Below are 21,190 nucleotides of genomic sequence, written 5' to 3' on the forward strand. Positions count from 1 at the left end.
ATGAGCCCAATCTTTAAAAGGCCACCCTTTACACAGGTATCTCATTAAGCAGACTTCGTGGAGTAAAAACTCTCAAACACTCACTGGAGGTATTTCTCCAGTTCTCCCCATTAGAGCTGGTGTTCCCATCTGAAAACTCAGATTCAGAGCATGTCTCAGGTCCTCCTCCCTCTTTCTCTTGTCTCTTAGATAGTGTTGCTAGTACCAATTTCATGTCACTCGTCTCTGTAGCCTTTCCTTTTGTTTCCAGAACAACGGAGTGCTGATTTCTGGATACCCTCATTTCTTTAGGAGGTTCTTCAAAGCCTGCTTCCTGGGGAACCTGTGTTTCTCCTGCAATGACCTTTTCTCTGCTTCCATCCTCTGTAAAATATTTACTTTCAATGGTCTCTATTTTATGGTCTTCATAAAGTTGTGAGCATTCAGAGACCTCAAACCCACTTTTGTAACCCTGGAGATCTATCAATGGTCCAGTCACAGCTTCATCTCCTCTTAATTGTTTATCACACTGGCTGACTTGAGATTCCAAACCACTACACGCAACCTTCATGTTAGAGGCTCCTGAGCCATCCAAAACAAGATGGGGTATTTCCCCCATGAGGCCTGCTTGCTCTGCCTGCCAAGGCTGCTTCTCCAAAGTGTCTCTTTTCCCTGACACCTGGAGCTGACAAGGCCTTTCAGACAGCTCTTTGAGAAGTTTCTCAAGACCAATATCAAAAATACTCTCAGTTACTGGTGGAGCCTCAGCCTTCTCTACAGTTTCTTGTATTTCTGTAGGATGGAATTCAGAAGCAAGTTGATGGGGCATCTCACAACAACCTGTGAAGGCTGATGGAGAAACAGTCACTGTATCCTTTTCATCTTTTGACAGGGAAGGTTGTAGTGTTTCCTTCAGTAGGTTTTCCAGGCCAGCCCTGAATTCAGGGTACTCTGACTTGCGCTGAATGACCGTTTTCCTCACTGTCTCTGCCACTTCCTGAAGTAGTTCCTGGCCATACTGAGTTACAGTGGAAGTGGGTGACATAGTGACATGTGCTGATGGTGACATTCTGGCAGAGAAGTGAGATCCACCTTCATGAGTTGTATCAGGAACGGTGCAAAAAGAACGGAAGTCCGTATCCGGAACAACAGGGCCTGGAGTAGCTCGCAGAGGACTCCCTCTCTGAGGACTTGAGGGTGTACCTGCAGTTTGCTCTCTTTCAGGGAGCTTGGTGTCTACTTCTCCAGCTTCTCTAAGTAGCTTCTGTAACGCAGCATTTACATCAGTCATTGCTGGTTTGGAGGGAAGAACGACTTTCTCTATAGCCTCTGAAATTTCCCTCTGAGAAGACAACATGCTGTCCTGGGATCGAAGACAAGCATCCCAAGATGAAGACATATCTGCCGGAGAACTGGAAACTCCTTCAAAAGAATGGGAAGGTGGAGCTGGTGGAGGAGACTCTTCTGCTGTAAACTGAAGCATACCTTCTGTGTTACAATGTTTGGCCTTCTGGGTGAGATCTGTACCTGCCAAAGTTTCAACACCCTGTGGAAAAGGAGCTGTTCTCTCTCTCTGATCTGCGGAAGGACTGTGATTCTCTTTTGTCCAATTTTCAAACAGTAGGTCATCTTTAGGCAGGGAGATGGGTCTCTTAGTAACAGGTTCCTGTAGGGATTGCAAGGGGGTCAATGGAGTTCTAGCTGCTTCCTTCAGGAATCTGTCTACACTATAGTCCTGTTGAATTCTTTGGGGCTCTTTGGGGCTCTTCCTGAGCCCTGTGACTTCTTCCTCATCCTTGGCAAAACTTTTCTTTTGAGGCCATGTCCCATTTCCAGAAATACCTACTTTGAGTGCTTGCTGTTCGTGAACTTTCTTGCCGGAAGTCGGGCTCGCTGGTGGTGTGGCTTCTGCTGGCGACTTCTGTAATCTGTCATTGAACGTGTCTTTAGAGACTTTAGGCAAAATGCTCGTTTTCACCATGGATTCTTGAATCTCTTGATCGGAGCAAGCCTTTTTAATCACCGGAGTTACAAAGCATTCCATATTTTTTCCCTCATTTTCCTTTGAAGGCTCATTTCCTTCCAACTGATAAGTGATCTTTGGAGGCGTTTTTTGTGGAAATATGGTTTCGTCTGATGGTACTTGAAGCATGCACTTAAAGTTTAACTTCTCCTTCTCTTCTGCAGCTACAACATTTCCCTGTATTAAATGTCCTCCTTCTTCTACTCCATGGGTCTTTTCTCTTGATAATTTCACGGCGTTAAACTCCTTGGATTTCTGGCTGCTCAACGGCCCAGAAGTTTGTTTGTTTGTTGCAGTATTATTCCCATTGTTATGTTTACTGTTTAAATTAGCTCCCAGGCCCCAAAACTTTCTCAGATTCTCAAACTGAGAGTGACTATAGACTTGTTCTATATTGGGTTCATCCATTCTTTCTCTTAGGGACAGAACTTTGAAGTTGCCATTTGATTTATCAATCACATTTCTGTCTTTCTCCAAAAAAGGGTGTATTTCATTCCCCATAGTTGGAAGTAGAGTTACTTTATCAGACTCATTACCTAAAGGACAGTTTTTAGATAAACCTGATATCGGGGGCCTGGTTGTTTCAGGTTTATTTGAGGAATTAAGATGGGAGAGATGGGGTTTTTGGTCATCCCCATCAACGACCACTGGTTTAGCTGTGACTTGACTACACTCGCTCTGGCCTGAAGATAAACTGCCCAGGGACACAACTTGTGACTTCATGGGCTGGTGTACTTTAGCAGAAGGCTCCCGGCTACAAGAAGACGTGAGTCGTGGTGCCTTTACCTTAGCACCAGCTTTGCCTCCTTCCCAAAAAGATATTCTGTCACTCACTCGCTGGTATCTCTCTCTCAGCACTTGGTTCTTGGGATCCTCACCGGCTTCTTCTTGGTTCTCAGGCTTCTTCCAAGAAGATCCAGTGTCGGCAGCCCCAAGGGGCAATGCACGATTCTCTGTCTCTAGGGAAGGTTTTGGGAGGGAAGTATTTCTGGTTTTGCTTTTCCTCTCTGCATCATCTTTCAAAATAGAACCTAGGACAGTTACTGGAGAGTCAGCATTTATATGTGTGTTGCCCTTACTTTTTTGAGGGGCATGGAGTTTGGTTTCCTCTTTACCTAAGCTTCCGGGATGCCTAGAGTTCCAAGGGACTTGGGCTTCTGCATCAGATCCTTTCAGAGCCCTGAGCAGGCAGTCACTGTCTGCAGGAAGAGTCCTGACTCCTCCTGTACTTGTTGAACCTTGGCTACCACCCATGTTTTCATTCCTGTGACTTGGGATTCTGGAGCTTTCAGATCGTTGCAGTGTATCTGGATCTTCCTTGGGGGTACCTTGTTGGGACAAATTCTCGGACTTGAGAAGTACATCACTGTCTTGGCAAGTTTCAGAAACCGGCCTATCTTCCTCCTCTTGGAATGCCAAGTCAGACCTCACAGGCTTCAACTTAATTTTAGTGGACATTAGGACCTTTGAGTCATCTTCTTCCAGACTGGTGTTGTCTGTCATCAAGACATTGCCAATCTGTGCTTTTGAGTCTGTTTGCTGTCTGAGATCTATTCCTTGGAGTGATGACATACTGTCCTCTGTATGAGAACTTCGGTTAAACCAATCTAGGACTTTAGATATGGAATCGTCAGTTGTCTTCCTTATCTCTGTAGCACATGGACCCACGTGTGAGGATGTCTGAGCAGTGAGAGCCAGGAGAAGGGGCTTACCTTGCGGATGGTCTCTAAAACTATGGTCTGATGTCTGTGATGGCTCAGGCTCAGCACCCAGAGTCAGTTCATCTGCAACACAAAAAGACTTTTCTAAATTAGTCAGTGTTTACAGAATCATTTTTTCAGTCATTCATATTATCTTCTAAAAAGGGCACTTTCGACAGTATTAGCTGCCCATACTAACATTTTTCAGGGAGTTTAGTATAAGATATTCTAATTAACTATTCTGTCAAAACAGACCTTGTAACAGGAGAGGAAGCTGGGCGCTGGTGTTGCACGCCTGTAATCCCAGCACTCTGGGAGGCAGAGGCAGGCAGATTTCTGAGTTCGAGGCCAGCCTGGTCTACAGAGTGAGTTCCAGGACAGCCAGGGCTACACAGAGACACCCTGTCTCGAAAAAAAATCCAAAACAAACAAACAAACAAACAAACAAACAAAAAACCCAGGAGAGGGAAGACAAATGAAGTCCCCTTTAAGTAGTGTGAAGAGGTACTTAAAATCTTTCACTGGGGTTCATTGTATATGTTTTAAAAATCATGTGAGCTTTGCATTCTGTCCCACGTTATATTTTAAGTATTAATCTTTTTCCAACTCTCAAATAATTGCATACAACTGAAAATCCAGCAATGCATGTCATACTGGTTTTATGGCTTTGTTCATCCAAAAGGAGATTGTCATAAGCCATAGGGGAAGCTTTAAGAAGCACAAATTGAAGTAATTTCAGGAGTTAGAAAAACAACTTCCAAGTAAGACTAAACAATGAATTCTTTCCAGAACACTTGGATAAGAAAATGAGAATCTCCGCATTCCTGGGCCTAACTCCTGATGTATTAAATCAAAATCTCGGAAACCAGGACCCAAGAATCTTGACTAAAGCTGTCCTGGTGATCAGGCTGCATGCTGGAGTTTTAGACCTCTGATCAGAGCAGCCTCCTCCATTGTTTCTCGTTTCCTTTCTACTTTTCGTGAATCTGAAGTTAGTTCTATAAGCCAAGTCCATTGAATCGGTTGCTTGTTGTCAGCTAAGCAATGGCTAGGACTCTAAAGAAGGGTATTTAGATTCTTTTTTGAGCCTTAATTACAAGGCACACAGGCATGTCATAAGAACTCATTAGCCATTTACTTAAGCTAGTAATAAAGGCTCACATGCTTTACAACTTTTCTTTAACATGCTAAGTCACGCAGTACACAGAGAAGAGTACTCCTAACTTAAGATTGGCCGAATGTTTTACAGTTAGCCACATTTTCAGTTCGAGTATAAAATTCGGTCTTTAATTTTAATCAACTCTGACTAAATGCAAAAACATAAGAGACTTATACAATACTGATACATAGTAGACATCCGCTTTCTTATTTAAGTACACATTGTATCATTAAATATTTGTCAATAATTGTGAAAGTCTTAAAGAATTTACAGACTAATGATAAGGAAAATGTTTGTGATAAACTCTTGGCTAAAATAACAAAGTCTTGTGGGTAGGGGATAGAGATGGCTTAGTGGTTAAGGGCACTGACGGTTCTTCCAGAGAACCTGGATTCAATTCACACCATCCACATGGTGGCTCAAAGCCATCATCTGTAACTCCAGTTCAGAGATTTGATGCCCTCTTTTGGCCTGCAGACCATGGTGAAAGGGCATAGAAGCAGGCAAAATACTCTAATGCATAATTAAAAGTAAAGATTAAAATGTCAGGGTAGTATAAATACAATTTATGAATTATATATGTACCTAAAATTTTTAGCAGGGTATATAACTACAAGCTAGCAAAAGTTATTGTCGAACAGCAATATCACAGATGAGAATTTTTAAATGTGTGTGTGATTCTTCTTAAATATTTTACATATAAAGTTGTTATATTAAAATAAAAGCATTTCTTTAAAAATTCTATAGTGAGTAGTACTTCCTTCTTTCTGAAGACTTCTTCTGTGTTGTTTTCCATTGTGAACATACGCTGAGTCTTGAGTGCATTGAAGCTTGTAGCTAAAGCCAAGCCCTTAAAAGTCACATGTTTACAGGGAGTTTTTCAAATGTCCTAGTACCTTGTATAGATTATTTTAATAATCAAACAGTGAAAGGGGTGCTTAGTAAACAGGCATACCTTTGTATATAGGCACTCTCTGAGACCAGGAAGGCTATTAGCCTATCAAAAAGAGCTTCATTGACAGTATTTTCTTCCAAAAAATGAAAAAAAATGATGATTGTGAAATCTGACAGAACAAATAACTAAATACAAAATTACAAGGTCAGCCCGTGAGGAAGCAGGTGTAGTTTCAGAACAAGGAAGTCTTGTCACTTTCTCCTTATAAATTATAATAAAGGGGAAATATTATCCCTGGACTTCTTTCATCTTTAAGATAAACATCTAATTCAGTGGTTCTTCCCCTGTGGGTCCAGACCCCTACACATCAGATATTTGCATTACAATTCATAACAGTAGCAAAATTACACGAAGTAGCAACAAAATAATTTTATGGTGAGGAGGGCAGGGCAGTTCACACAACAGTAAATGCCATAGGATTATTTGTTAATATTTGGTCAATCATTAGTAATTTTTTCTGACATAAATTATATGATTACTTGAAGAAGAACTTGGCTTCTTTTTTTAAAAAGAAGTTCTATTATATTCAAATAATTTAAATGTGCAAAGAACAAAAGGAGCCTTGTCTCTTAATGAGTGGACTGAGGGAGCTACGGGGCCAAGCTAAATTTCTTCAGCATTAACCTAATACTAATAAGAGAAGCAGTAACTTGATTACAGCTATTTAAAAATCTTATGACTTTTACAAAAATCACAGGGTTAGATGAAGATGTAATTAAGATGGGAGAAAGTACAAAATATTACATTTTTAATTTATGTTTTGTAAGGTTCAAGAATGATATAAAAAAAAACCTAGAGGGGACATGAGAAGGTAGTTTGGGGGTCACTCCCTCAAAAGTACTCAAACTCTAGTTTCACAGCCTTACACTAGTAAATAATGATGTGTTTACACTATACAAACATTTCAGAGTTTATTTAATACTCTCTATCCTCATTTTTGTTTAACTCAAAACATTGTTATTTGTACATGTGATTTCCTTTGTTGTTCTTATTCTTTATGAAACAGAGAACCAGAGTCTTTCTATTATACAGCTCTGGATTTCCTGGAACTCTTTAACTAGGCCAGGCTGACTTTGAACTCACAGAGCTCCTCCTGCCTTCGCCTCCCAAGTGATGAGACTAAAGGCCTATGCTACCATGCCTGGTTGATTTCATTTATTTTTTTTTTATTTTATACTTTTAGGATCAACTGTAAGGGAACTCATATTAAACATAAGCTAGACACTGTGCTATCCTGATTCTTTTGGCAATGGTGATAATTTAGGAAAGTCACCAAATGGCAGCTCTTTGAAATGTAGCTGGGATGCTAAAACACAACCTTGATCTTCTATGGGGCTGGCTGGCCTGGTCATGTCACCATCTTATCTGGTGAGGTCAGCTTTTGTAACTTGCAGTGACAACTCTTACCCGAAGGGCTTTTGGACAATTCGGATTGAAGCTTTGTAAAATGTGATGCCTTATCTTGTTGTTCATTGACAATGGATGAACTCGGAACACACGGAGATCTTGTGGGTAGAATATCTGAATGACAAGGGGTCTCGTCCCTTGGAACAGACCCAGAAAACATCGTCTGCTCTGTTTCCATTTCTGAAACACTTGGGCTTGACACTGACTGATAAGGAGACAGAGAGTTTTTGTGGGAGAGCTCTGGGTGATCGTGAAACTCATCTATGTCCCCCACATCTTCAGTTCCATTTTGCAACCTGTCAGATTCTAAAACAGTAAATTCTCCTACTTCCTGGCCAAGGACAGGTCGTGGACTCTGTGGAAGTTCATCCTTCACTGCAGAGAATCTCACATGCTTGAATGGCTCTAGTGAGTTTGTGGAAGAGTCGTCTTCTAAAGAATGTTCCTTCTCAGAAATTCTCTCATGGATGGTTGGGCCAGGTGATAGGATTTTGCTTTTCGGATCAAAGCTGTAATTTAAACGGAGAGTCTCTGAGTCCGTGCTACTGGAACTGGAGTTGCGCTTTAGGATCCCTCTTGGAGCCCCTCTGGCATTCAGGGAGTCCCTCCTTTGTCCAGGAAAATACTGGTTATCGTCTTTCTTTAAGTCATTTGATTTGTAGATCAGTTTTCTGGCTTTGGGGATTGGAGCTTTGGAGTGAGATGCATTTTCAGGCTCCATGGATACAGGTTGCTTTGGTTTCTCTAACTTTTGACATGACATATCTGGGACAGATGGCTTTTCTTTTGATTCTGACAACTCACCTGAAAATTAAAGCATATTGGGTGATATATTAAGTGGAGAGCAACTTTACAATTTAAAGGAGACCTAAGTTTAGCCTGCATTAAGTAAGTGCTATATAAATATTAAAGATAGTAAGGGAAGCTGCATACATGCAGTCCTAATGGGAAAAACACTTGCAGACCTGTATATTAGTACACAGATGACTTTTACAGTAAAAACACCATTCTATGATACTACAATGGTAATACATGGCATTAAACTTTTGTCCAAAGCCATGGAATGTAGAACATCAGGGGTGGTCTTTGATGTAAACTATTGAGTCTGGATGACAAAGATGTTTCAAGGTAGCTCGTCTGTGTGCTACCGATACGGTAGTTTGAATGAGAGTGGCCTGCACAGGTTCACATGTTTGAATGTAAACTGCATACTTGGTGAAACTGTTTGGGAAGGATTAGGAGGTGTGGCCTTGATGGAGGAGATGTGCGACTGGGAATAGGTTTTGAAATTTCAAAAGCCCATCCATTCCCAGTTAGCTTCCTCTCTCTCTGTGTTCTCTGCTTTCCAGTAAGACAGCTCCCAGCTGCTGTGTCAACACTATGGCTGCTGACATGCTCCCACCGTGATGTCATGAACTCACCCTCTGCAACTGTAAGCAAGCTTCCAAATCATGGCCTCTCTTCACAGCAATAGCAAAGTATGGAAGTTTTAGAACTTTTATAATTATAGAAAGCATACCACTCTGGTACAGATACTAAGCTTATTGGAGGATCTTCACATGTAGGAATAGGGCATATGTAAGTATTGTATATACATTCCGTTAAGTATTATTGTTATATATATAGTTTAAAAACAGCTAACATGCTCCAATGGCTTTTTTCCTACATGATATTTGTGTATTATAAAGTGTACCCACTGGAGACCATATTAAGACAGGCTAATTGAAGGCTCTAGATCACTGTCCAACTGTTTCCCATCTTTGACTAATTTTTAGTGAGTAATATTGTCTTACAGTTGCTTTTGAAGGGACAAAATTTCCTCTTCCTGGCATATAAACTTCCATAAGTGACAGACTTAGCTCAGTCAAACCACACACTTGATCAAATGCTCCTGAGCAGAAAGCCTTCCTGGGACAACTTCAAATTTTTTTGTCAACTTCTTTTAAACAGACAACCGTGTCGGCACATACAAGAAATACCATTATGTGAAAGACTGCATGCCTCTGGGCCCAGACTTTTCCATGTCACTGTTGAGGGGGTCACAGAACAAGTGGCAGTGCCAGGACTGGAATGTGCAGACATTCAGTTCCTACTATCTAGACAATGGACAGAGCAGCAGCAGAAAACCATCAAGACTTTCCACTTTCTCTGGAGAGTTATTTTAGTGAAAGGAACTCTGAGCATTTCCCCCTGTCCACAGATAACAAAGATAAAAATAGCTAGGCCAGAAAAATAATATTTACCCTCTTTTGAAATCTGAAATAAACCAGCTTTTCCAGTTTTTGACTGCTCGGTTTTGGTTTGTTGCGATGAGTGATCTTCTGGAAGCTTGGGGCTGTTGAATGGATTCTTCCTTTGCTGGGGGAGAATCGTGTTTATTAAACTTGGTTTAAATGTCATAACAGCAACCCATCATTAGCAAATGCTTCCGAGCACACATATTTGATAGCTTTAAACAGTCCAATCTAGGCATGTTTGGACCTAGAGCAACTGTTTAGTTTGGTTAGTATAAAATTACTGTACATAATACAAAAATATAGGTACAATTATATAAAGTATATGCATAGCTAAAGTCCTTTGAGATAGATCAGAAGCACATTTTATTGGTAAGAATGACCCTGATTGATAGCAAACACCTGGTCAACGGCAAGGAAATCCTAGGTTTCTAATCAGGTCAGATTCCCATCAGGGTCCTTCCTACCACATGACTTACTATATTAGATAATGGCTCTTTGATATGTATTTGCACGATGACTTTAGTAATCTTGAAATGCTTCACCGTCATTGTTGTTGACAGCTCTGACAGCAAAGGCTTGAGTATATACAGACTGAGTTTGTTGCTGTTTTGAGACAGGGCCTTCCTACACAGGCTACACAATGGCTTAGGCTTCACAATATTCCTGCCTCTGATTTTTCATATTAATACAACTGACTACAAACGATTACTGATTGTAGTTTTACAAATATTCAGTTCCCCCTGGAAACAGACCTCTAATAGACATTTGAGAAGTTATGCCTATAGATAAGGACCACGGTAGAACTGACAAGCCACATTCCATAGCCTAAGAATGGCAATTCCATACAGGATTTTTATATTTAACTTTTTTCCAGAGCCTCACTATGCTTTCTTGACTGGCCTGGAACTAGCTCTCTAGACTGAGCTGGTCTGGAACTCACAAAGAACCTACTGTGTCCGTTCTCTACTCATCCCAAGGCCTGGGATTAAGTGATGGCTCACCACCTGGCTCTTCCTAAAACAATTTTAAGGTTTAATTATGTGTATATGCTAGAGGGCGGGCACGTGAGCATGCAGGTACCCACAGAGGCCAGAAGCATTGCATCTCTGGAGTTGGATTAACAGGCACTTAAGAATCTCAAGTCCTCTGCATGAACAGTAAACTCTCTTCAGCACTGAAACCATCCACCTCTTCTGCCCTTAAACTGTCTAACTTATTGGGGACAGAAAGAAAGCTAGGCCTTTAGCAATACAAACATAATAATTATCAACTTTATCCACCACAGGAGTGACTTCTTAAACTAAATACCCAAATTATGTACACCTGGTACACACAATGAATTATAGGAGTCTCTGCATTTTGTTTTGTTTTAACATGATGGGAAAATTGGCACTCCTGCCAACAACGAGATTTTAACCCGTCCGGGCTCAATCTACCTTGGGCAGAGACACAGCTGGAGTTCTTGTATTTTCCTGGGACATATCAATCACACTGGAACCTGGATCCACCACACTGGAACTGCAAAAGAAACCATCACACAGAAAATTAAAGCTCACCCTGTAGGAGGCATCAATCATGGCTCCACGGCCAAGAGCTTTTAAGACAGGAGAAGGGGGGAGATTACAAGATCAAACTGCAAGAAGGGAGAAGAAACTGGGCTCCAGTCATGACCAGGACCAAAGCAAAGGCAACGGCCAGCGGGACGAAGATGTAAGGGCAGCATGAGAGAAGACAAAAGCACCCATGAGGGACCTTGAAGATGTCCAGGGTTCAGGCACACAAGAGGTTCACTCACAGCCTAAACTTGCAGAAATGAACTCATTTCAAACTTAGATCTAAGATAAGATATATAAGTGAGAAAGTGAGCAGTGAATTTTATGGGTGAAATAAAGTCACAAAACCTTGATTCCATGGCAGTGTTTCCCCTAATACATAGAAAACATAACTGAAGCAGAGAGTTGGTAAGGCAACTGACCTGCCAAGGAGACAGAATGATCAAGTCAGATAACTATACACAAAGGCTAGTGGGTTAGGGCAATGTCTTATGAATTCTTACTCAGGTACAAAGAGAAAAGTACCAGAAGGCCACTAAGAAAGTGGTGGGTGGGTAGATGACTGCAGCTGGTTGGAAGAAGTCTACAGGAGTCTCTAAACCATGATGCCCTTTCCAGAAGCAGCACAGCTCCAGGGTGAAAGCAAACAAAAGAGTTCACAGAGCCTGCTGAGCTGAGCAGGTCACTCCCTGGACTGTGAGTAAGAAGAAAAGTGGGTCACAGATTCCCAGGACAGGAGGCGAGTCAGCTTGCTGAGAAGGTTCGAGCCAGGAGCTTCGCCATAGACATAAAAACTGAAGTCACTATTGGCTGGAACCACTGCTCCCTGTTAATCTCCACCAGTTCTTAGTGACGTCAGAATCAGGAGCTTGGAAAAAATCCTCTGAAGGTGATGGCTTTTCCCCTCACAGCAGAGGAACAGAAAGCCCAGGCGAGGAGACGATTCACCCTAGGGTCGTGGAACCTTGCCCAAGATTGCCGCCACTAAACCCCAAGGCTAGCTATTTTGTGGTTTCATTTCTGTACTTGAACTGCTATTTTTTCCACACTAAGCTCTTAAGAAATCCATCCCTCCTTCCATCACCTTCCTTATTGATCCCAAAGTACCATAGAGGATGTGTCATTTACAGTCCAGTCACACAAAGGCAAAGAAAGGGGAAGAAGGTAGGGCGTATGAAATGGAAAACACAGGAAGAACTTGTAATGGAACCAAATGGCCATAGTTTATAGGAAATAGTTTATAGGAAGTCTATCCCTGGACTAGATGGACACAAAACCAAATTAAGCTGTCAAAAAGAAGCCTGGCCACTGATAGAATTTGGTGTCCACACAATGAAAGGCCCAACACCTCAGACCTGAAAGGCCATTTCTCTCCAGTGTCACTTTAAGAGGCCAGTAAGGGAAACCCAGCCAACTACCCAGTACTAGTGAAGTCATGGGTCTTGGAGGAGAACCCACAACTGCCACTCTATTAAACTAGCATAATTCCTAACTAAATTCTAGCTATTTGTCCTGATACCTACAGGCAACTTTATTCTTCATCCATCACCAAGGAAAGTTCTTTGCAACAGACAGTGACCATTACAAAAAAACGTAACAGGTCAAAATGTAGAATTGTGTAGCCCAGTCCCAACTGATACATCTATAACACAGCTTCTGTACCTTATACTCAGGGATCATTGTGGACGAGGGGACAGAAAGACTATAAGAAATAGAGGAGTTTGCTAGGAGATTGTGTCTACCTTACCAGTGTGGCTTCCAAACCATGAGTGAAGAAGAACAGCTCCAATAGACATGCTGACATGGCTGGGGACAGCCCATCCATGCAATGCCTATATACAGGAATGCTGGGAGCCGGAGAGAGGGTCTTCCCCAGGGAAAACTACACCTATTCGTTATCCAATAACCACCAGCTCTAAAAGCATATACATACAAGTAACATGAAACAGCCCCAACAGGTTGTATTTAGTCACATAGGTAACAACAATCGAAAAAGAGGTCATGAATTTGAAAGAGAACAAAGGGGAGTATATTGGAGGGGTTTGAGAGAAGAAAATGGAAATAAATGTAATAAATTACTTAGAAAATGAGCTAGTGTAAAATCTGATGGACAGTATACACCAGATGTCTGACTCAGTGTAAATGATCTCTCTTAGTAAGTAGAGTAGCTGGATCACCGAGGATCTGACACTAACACAAAAGTTGGGTGTCCCCACATGGTTTTTTGATATCTTGCTCCTTCCCACTACCCAACCCCAAAGGATAAGCAGGGCCTCTGTACTACATTCTCTCTGCATCCAGGCTCCAGAGGCCCCGATTGCACAGCCTCATTATGACTCCACTTAATAGAGATGGAGCCGGTTTCTCCCTTACCGAAGGCTGTCCTAGCGTTCTCTGGTTCAACACAGCAGTTGGCCCATTTACGTGATTCTTGCTTTCCACTCAACTCTGCGCTGCATTGTCTGCCACAGTCGGTCCTGTCATTTTCAAGCAAAGTACAAATCTACCCTCCTATGGCATCATTAGTCTTGTTATTACATATCTCATTGGCACTTTGGGCTAAAACTTTGCTCCCTGCTTGGCATCATGACATCAGATCTTTACACAGAACATCTATATTGCCTAAAAGTATAATCCTTTTATGGCCAGATACTGTACATTTTGTTCCTTAGAATCCCACTCCTCCTAGAGAAAGGTAGACTCTGTCATGAACATAAAAGATGTTCAATATATTCATATCAAAAATGAAGACTTGTATTTGAGACAGGGTTGCACTAGGTAGCCCTGGCTGTCCTGAAACTCTCTACATAGACCAGGCTGGCCTTGTACTCACAGAGATACACCTGCCTCTAAATCCTCACTTCTGGGATTAAATGTGTAAGCCACCATGCCCAAATGCAGGATGAGAGTTTTAAACTAGGAAGAAGCCCAAGTTCCACAGCCTATGCTTTGTAACTTTCTTCTCCAACACATTCTTCAAAAAGGACCTGTGATGCCGGAAGTCACACTTAGAAAAAATTGGCATATTAAGATGATTAAAACACGAGGTATCAATCTTAGCTCTAGAACTGGAAAGAAATCCTCTAAGTGATTATTTTGATTTTAATGTTCTTCTGGTCTCCTTTGGAGCTGTCAAGTTCCGTGGAGGCTACTGTTGTGTGTCTCCCTCACAGTCTGGCTCTGTGCTTGGTATGTGGTGGTGCTCCATGATGCTTCGAAAAATAAACAAAGAAAGAAAGAAATAATCCGGAGACAGGCAAAGGGAGTGAGTTAGAATATATACACTAGGCCCCTTTTTGTGAGCACACACACTTTCAACAATGTAACAGTCTACACTACAGACTTTCTGAACACATTCCCATCCAAGAATAAGGCAGTTTGATGCGCCTACAGAGCTTTTACTACCATAACAGACTGGAGTAAATCTAAAATCTGATAAGATTAAATATTCTCTTGAGAGCTCAATATAAATGATTTTGTGGGCCAGACATCTTGGAAATGAAGTTTTCTTATTACTGGATTTTCTATCAAACCCCTTCAGGGGCCTGGGAGTGGAACAAATGTATTGACTCATCTCTATTTTCTTCAAGAGCAAGCTTGTATCTTATATTGAGCCTATTACTGGGGGTGGGGAGGTGGAGGGTGGGGGGGTGGTTCTAGGAAATAGCTAAGTCTTTTGGTAGAGGGAGATGGATATACACAGAAAAGTTGTTCCGGAAAGAGATCATTAGGGTAAAGCAATAGTATTTCAGAGCTGCAGATGAAGTTGGGGCTTGTTGACTCTTTTCTCACAGAGGGTAGAAGAGAGGATGGTGGCAAAGCGAAACACAGGCACTGAAGCTGCCATTTTGGTTCACCATACCAATATACAAAACAGTATCTTCTTCCCGAACCAAAGGTGAATGGAATGCTGGGAGCTTAACCTTTTCAGAAGAAATAATCAAATTCTTTTCATTTCAGAAGAAAATGAGCCAGTGTCAGAGAATGAAATACCATCATGAAGCTTAGCTCCCCTTAATTCACTTTGGAAACGGTCTCCAGAGAGGTTGTAGCTTATGGACAATACAAATCCTGACAGCAGCCAACTTCTCTCCTGACTCCATGCCTTCCAGCCTCCCATCCTTGATGCTCCAATCTCAGGGTTATGCAGATTTGAGAGGGTATGGATGCATTCACACCTCCTTCATCTTTCTCTGCTTGCCAGTGCCTGGGAACCCACATGTGCAAGCAAGCTGCACATTTTGTGTTACTGGATGCTTTTGTGTCCTTCCAAGCACCACGGTGCCTGTGTAAGCTGACCTGTGATAGGTCTGATGCTCTCTCCATCCTGCTCAAGGAAGAGGTTCTTAAAGACAAAGCGATGCAATCTGGAGACTGTTGATTCCATTGCTACCCATAGTTTTAGATTCTTCTTATTTTCTTTTCCTTTCTTTTTTATTTTTTACTGTTGTTGTTGTTTATTTACTTACCTCTGAAGTCTAAAGTGCCTTATGTATTCACTAATTTATTTACTGGTTTGTCTTTTCACCCATCTCCTCCCTCACCATTTAGTCTTTATTTAATAATTCAGGATCTTATCAATGATTTTGCTTTGTTAATTCATTCACTCACCTTCCTTCCTTTCTTCCTTCTTTCCTTCCTTTCTTCCTTTCTTCCTTCCTTCCTTCCTTCCTTCCTTCCTTCCTTCCTTCCTTCCTTTCAGAGGTTATTCGCTTGGCACTGTCTAAGGACAGAGAGTAACTTCATGGACTAAATGTCCCTGTCTTGGTATTTATTGTCTGCCTCCTGGAGGAAGGAGAGCTGAGGACTGTAGTGAAGACCTTTGCTCAGGTGGCTCTGTGTGCATCTCAAATAACTGTGTGTCCATCATTGAGAATGTCCGTGTCCCTAATATATACCAGTGTCTTTCTAATGATCTACAGATCTGTCACATTCTATATCCTGTCTCCGTTCCTTCATAAGTTTCTCCCCATCTCTCACCTAAGTGCTACAGCATCTCCCATGAGCTATCTAGCCCAGATCTGCACACTGTTGCCTCAAAACCGCTCTAAGAAGTAAAGAGAAAAGAATCATTTGGTAGCACCTCATGGATTGACAACAGCAACAACAACAACAACAACAGAGTCTAACGTCTTGGTCTGCATTCTAGCTTTGCTAGTTTCTTCCTTACACACACTTATCTAACCACATATACCTGGCCTGACACACCAGACCACATCCACTCCCCAGCAAACCAGAGCATGTCAGAATGTCCTACCTAAACAACTGTCCTATCTAATACAGCCTTGTCATCCCTCAAGAATCATCCTAAATGCAACTATGTCCAGAATGCCACTGCAATCCCTCTACCCTACCCCCATGGTGGACAGAATCATCACTGTTGGTCATATTCTCAGCCTTTTTAATACTGCTACCAGCTAGGCCTGGCAGCCAAGGGCTGCAGCTCTGACTACTCAGACAACTATGGCAGGGGAATCATTGATTCAAGATCTGCCTAAGCCATAGAGTGTGTTCAAAGCTAACTTGGACAACCCGGTAAGATTCTAAAAAAATATAAAATGAAATAAAGCTACACTGGGACTTCTGTGATAAAGGGGCTTATTGTACCATGCCATGGGTTCAATAAACAGCATGAAATTAATAAATGCAAAAAGTAAATACTATGATCATAGCAAGCACAATTATAGTCAGACCCTTCTAGAGAGAGTGGCTTCCTAAAACTTGGAGGAGTGGGGCATGAACCTCATTCACCTTTTAATTCCCTGCTACCATCTTGTATGTGACAAATGCAGTGTTGACTGACAGAAACAACTGAATGAAGAGTGAACTAGTACCCCTAAAGAACTTCTTACTCTACTAGATGCACACAAGACATTAAATGGGTGCTCTCATTTACTTACAAAGACGGACATTTAAATACATTATTTCTATACATATCCTAAAGTAGATGTAGGCAACTTGTGAATTAGTGGCTATATTTTCACCATGAAAACCTATTTATATTCTCTTTATTCTATTTTTCTTTGCATTCTATACATCCTAACTCTTTTACCTGTGGCTCACACTTGTCAAAATGGCAATAATGAAAGGAGTCACTAACTTCTACTAATGACATTTAGTTTTGGGGCCTCTTTCTTATAAGATATCAAAACACTGAGGTGAGCACTACCTTTAAATTTATGGCCCTCCTATAAATTTGCCTTGTTTGGTTGAAGACTTTGAGCTTTATAAAGATCCTTATAACAAAATAGTTCTCAAATCTTATAAACTATTGTCCTAATAATTTTTCTAATAAAGCTTTCATGGTACAGGACAAGGACCTCTTGAATATGTAATTCTTGCCTGACTAGACCTTTTTGCTCCATAGGAGCTGGAGGCCTGCCTGCTAGGACAGCACAAATATGTTTGGATTTGCATTTTAGGAAGGTGACTGTTGAGAAGAAGGAAGGAGATTGAAATTTCCAAGTACATAGGCTTAGTACTTAGTAATAAGTACATAGACTTAGTACTTATATATAGGCTTGGTACTAGAGGAAAGTCAAGTATTCTTTTATCATTTGTTTTATATACTTCATTCTTCTAAGAGAAAGGAAGACACTGACAAGCATCCAAAGGGTGTGTGACAGGGAAGAGTTCAAGGGGCTAGAAGAGAGAAATCTAAAGAAGTGCTTGTAGGCAGACACATTGAAGGCTCTGATCAATAGACACCTATTAAGACTCTCAGTGATACCCAGGGCTCCATACCCCTTTCAGTGAACACATTATTATCTCAGATAACAAAGATCGGCTTCCCATGCCAGTCATGAAATGTTATACTTCACTGATGGGCAGGGCTCTGACATAGAGTGGAAAGAGCGTCTCTGGTCTTTATTCTATATGCCTCACTTTGATTAAACTGTGTCCTATGGCTTGTTGTGTACACATGCTCAGTGACAACGTTAGGAGGGGATATGATATGCTATTGTTGTGGGGTTCATGGCCCAATGGGAGCACATATTGTTTACCATTCATGGTGGCAGAAGTACATGGGTGCTCAGGACCATTTATAGCAGTTTTTTGAAATGCCCAGTTGAAAGTGATCTACTGTGTGCTGTTTTTTCCCTTTGTATTTCATTTCTGTGTTTTACAGAAAGCATCAGCCTATGATATTAGCAAGTTTAAAACCAAGTTAAAGAGGCAGGCCCTCCACCATAGTCTATCAAGTTCAGCAAACACCATCCAGCTAAGTTAGTCACCAGATTTCCAGCTGCCCTTCAGGGAACAATGTTCTCTGCTTATAAACCTTTCTGAGCTTTCTAGTGCCATGGCTGTAAATAAAGGTGAGTTTATGAAGAACGCAGGTGGCTGCCCATGTCTTATTGCTTGCTGATCACCCGTAGCATTTTACGAGTGGGCTCCCGCAATCTCATGGCCCCAACACAATAAAGGCTCTTGTCACCTTGCCTAGGTAAGAAACTGCATGGTCCAGCCTCACATCCCTCAACTTTTCTCTCCTGGCTAAGAAAATATTGACAGGTGCTGAGTCATTCTATTGAAAACCACTTTGCCCATAAGCACAGGCCCCAAAACACACTTAACACACCCAACTCACAAAGGTTAAACAACATAAGTGGGTAGCATTGCAGGAGACTGAAACCAAGAAAAATGGTGGCCTCTAACACAGAGAGGAGGAAGTACAGTTGACTGATTACCACCCATGCCACGTCTCACAGAGCTGGCCTTAACTGAGCACAGCACTCTTGATACGCCTAGCAGCTGTGTGCTGGCCTTCTCAACCACACTTAATCCGTGTAATATAATAGGATAATTGCAAGGCCACCTGGAAGTTGCCAATTTTTCTTCTTCCTAAGAAATGCTGACTGGTTCCCATATTTCATTTCAGTTACTCTCACAACATCCTAGTAAAGCAACTGGGTTCCAGTTCACAGGTAAGAGCCAAAAGGTCTCTCTGAGGCCACACAGAAGACAATGCATGTTCAAATCACAGATATTAAGCTAGAAATAAGGAAGATGGGAGGATGCCCATCATCCTGGGGCGCGTGACAAAATGGAGTTGAGCAACATTGCCTATCAAGTCCTTTGAGATGGGATGATGGCCTAGGGGCAGGATGGGAAGTCCAGGCTTGATCAAACAGTGGGATGAGGTGTTTGCCTCTGATGCCCCAAGCTGCCTTCCTGCCTCTTCTGTAGTAGTGTCTGTTCCCTCTGCTGGTTAGTACTCCTTGTGCCTCAGCTTCTATCATACCCAGATTCTAAGATCTGCCCCCAGCTCCTTGTTCTTGTGTCTAAATGACCATGTCTTTTCCACCAAGGTTTCTAAGATTTTGGCTTCATTTGTTGTTGTTGTTGTTTTTGTTGTTGTTGTTGTTTTATGAAAGGCTTATTGTAACTTGATATGCCATGCTTCATTGATATCCCTTAAAGGCCTGCTTTTTTCTGAAGGGAAACAAAGGCAGAGTGGATCTGGGGGTAGAGGAGAGGGAAGGGAGGGACTGGCAAGAGAAGAAAGGGGAAACAATGGTCAGGATGAAATCTGTGAGGGAAGAATACATTTAAAAAGGAAAGAAAGTAAGGACTTTATCCATCAGGGGCATGAGCAGGCAGTGGGGCTGGGGGCATGACACCAAGAGGATGGATAGAGTGTCACCAGTTCCTGACGTTCTTGAAATGCTACATTCAGTACCATCTCTACTTAGTGTGCTTAGTATATGCTATGAGCTATGGTAAGAGTTCTACATTTGCTGTCACCAGGAGGTTTTACCCAGCAACTGATGGGAACAGGTGCAGAGACTCAGCCAAACATTAGGATGGGCGTGAGGAATCATGAGGAAGAGGAAAAGGAAGAATCATAGGACCCAGAGGCATTAAGGACACCACAAGAAAACCCACAGACCTGGATCACCAACCAGGAACCTATGTGGACCTTCTGCACACATGTTACGATTATGGTCTTCTTGTGGGACTCCAAGCAATGGGAGTAGGAGCTGTCTCAGACTCTGTTGCCTGCCTTTGAGTCCCTTCCCTCCTACTTGGATGCCTCATCCAGCCTTAATAGGAGAGGATGCACCTAGTCTTACTGTAATGTGATATGCTATGTTTGGTTTATATCCATGAAAGGTCTGCCCTTTTCTGAAGAGAAATAAAGGCAGACTGGATTGGTGGGGAGAGGACAATATTGGGAGAAGAGGAGGGAGTTGAAACTGTGGTCAGCATGTAAAAAGGGTAATTAATTAATTCATTTAAAAAAGAAGTCTACATTTACTAGCTATTAGGTTTCCTTATAGCCCTGTTAGGAGATTATTAGTCTTGTTATATAGTGGTGGAGGTAAAGGCTTAAGAAATTGAAGATACTTTAGGATCACATATCAACAAGAGGCTATTATCAAGGTCCTTTGACCAACCTCTAGTTAACATGGCAGACCAACATAGATGACACAGAAAATTAAAAGTGGTCCTGGAGGAAAATGGTGAAGCCCATCACTCATGGGAAGTGGATAATTATCAGACACCTTATTAGAGTCAGTATTCCATTTCTCACGAGGCATAACTTACTCATAGTTGACTCTGAAATGCCCATAGCTGTCTTAGACACTCAGCCTTCTTTGCCTTTAGACTGTTGAGAATATCTGTTTCCACAGTGCCTTGGTCTCAGTCCTAAACTCTGTGTCCCACCATCAAAGACATTGTCTCCATGCCAGTATGAGGTTCTGAGATGAGCTGTCTCCACTGAGACAATAGAGCTAAAACACAATTGTTCTCCCTGCCATAAGGTATTAACTGTGACCTAAGGGAAAAAAATGTTAAGGAGAATACCTTTAAGTACCTAAAAGCAACTAAATAAGTCCCTAAAGTTTTTGAGCAACATAGCCCCACAGCTTGTCACCTCTTGCAAAGGTCAACAAATGTCATCCAAAACTTTTGGATAAAAGCACCCAAAAGCCAATACTGGAACACAGAGGAGAATGCATCTTAAAGGGGTGTTTGCTCTGTACTACACGCCCACTGATCTGCATCCATGAGCACCAGTTCTGATCAGTCTTTATCAGTCCTGTCTGTCCTGCCTGGTTTCTGTCCTTATGCATCTTTCATTGCACCGGATGGCAACAGTGTGATCAGAATTCATCTGTCCCCTGAAATGAATTGTAGCATTCATGGACTTCTTTACCCTACCCTAAGA

General features: G+C 41.8%; 1 protein-coding gene across 2 annotated transcripts in view; it reads right to left on the reverse strand.

Moving 5' to 3' along the window:
• Sytl2 (synaptotagmin like 2) overlaps nt 1-21,190 on the reverse strand; it is a 113,313-nt gene that overhangs the window by 28,080 nt on the left and 64,043 nt on the right. Inside the window, exons 5-8 of one of the 2 annotated variants that reach the window (XM_052158867.1) lie at nt 10,897-10,978; nt 9,467-9,581; nt 7,224-8,027; nt 85-3,786 (exon numbers count right to left, since the gene is read on the reverse strand). In XM_052158867.1, coding sequence (XP_052014827.1) covers nt 85-3,786; nt 7,224-8,027; nt 9,467-9,581; nt 10,897-10,978 — 4,703 coding nt within the window. The remainder of the gene's footprint in view (nt 1-84; nt 3,787-7,223; nt 8,028-9,466; nt 9,582-10,896; nt 10,979-21,190) is intronic. The other variant, XM_052158878.1, reaches the window with a different exon arrangement.

Source organism: Apodemus sylvaticus, chromosome 1 (genome assembly GCF_947179515.1).
Source record: "Apodemus sylvaticus chromosome 1, mApoSyl1.1, whole genome shotgun sequence".
Lineage (NCBI taxonomy): Eukaryota > Metazoa > Chordata > Mammalia > Rodentia > Muridae > Apodemus > Apodemus sylvaticus.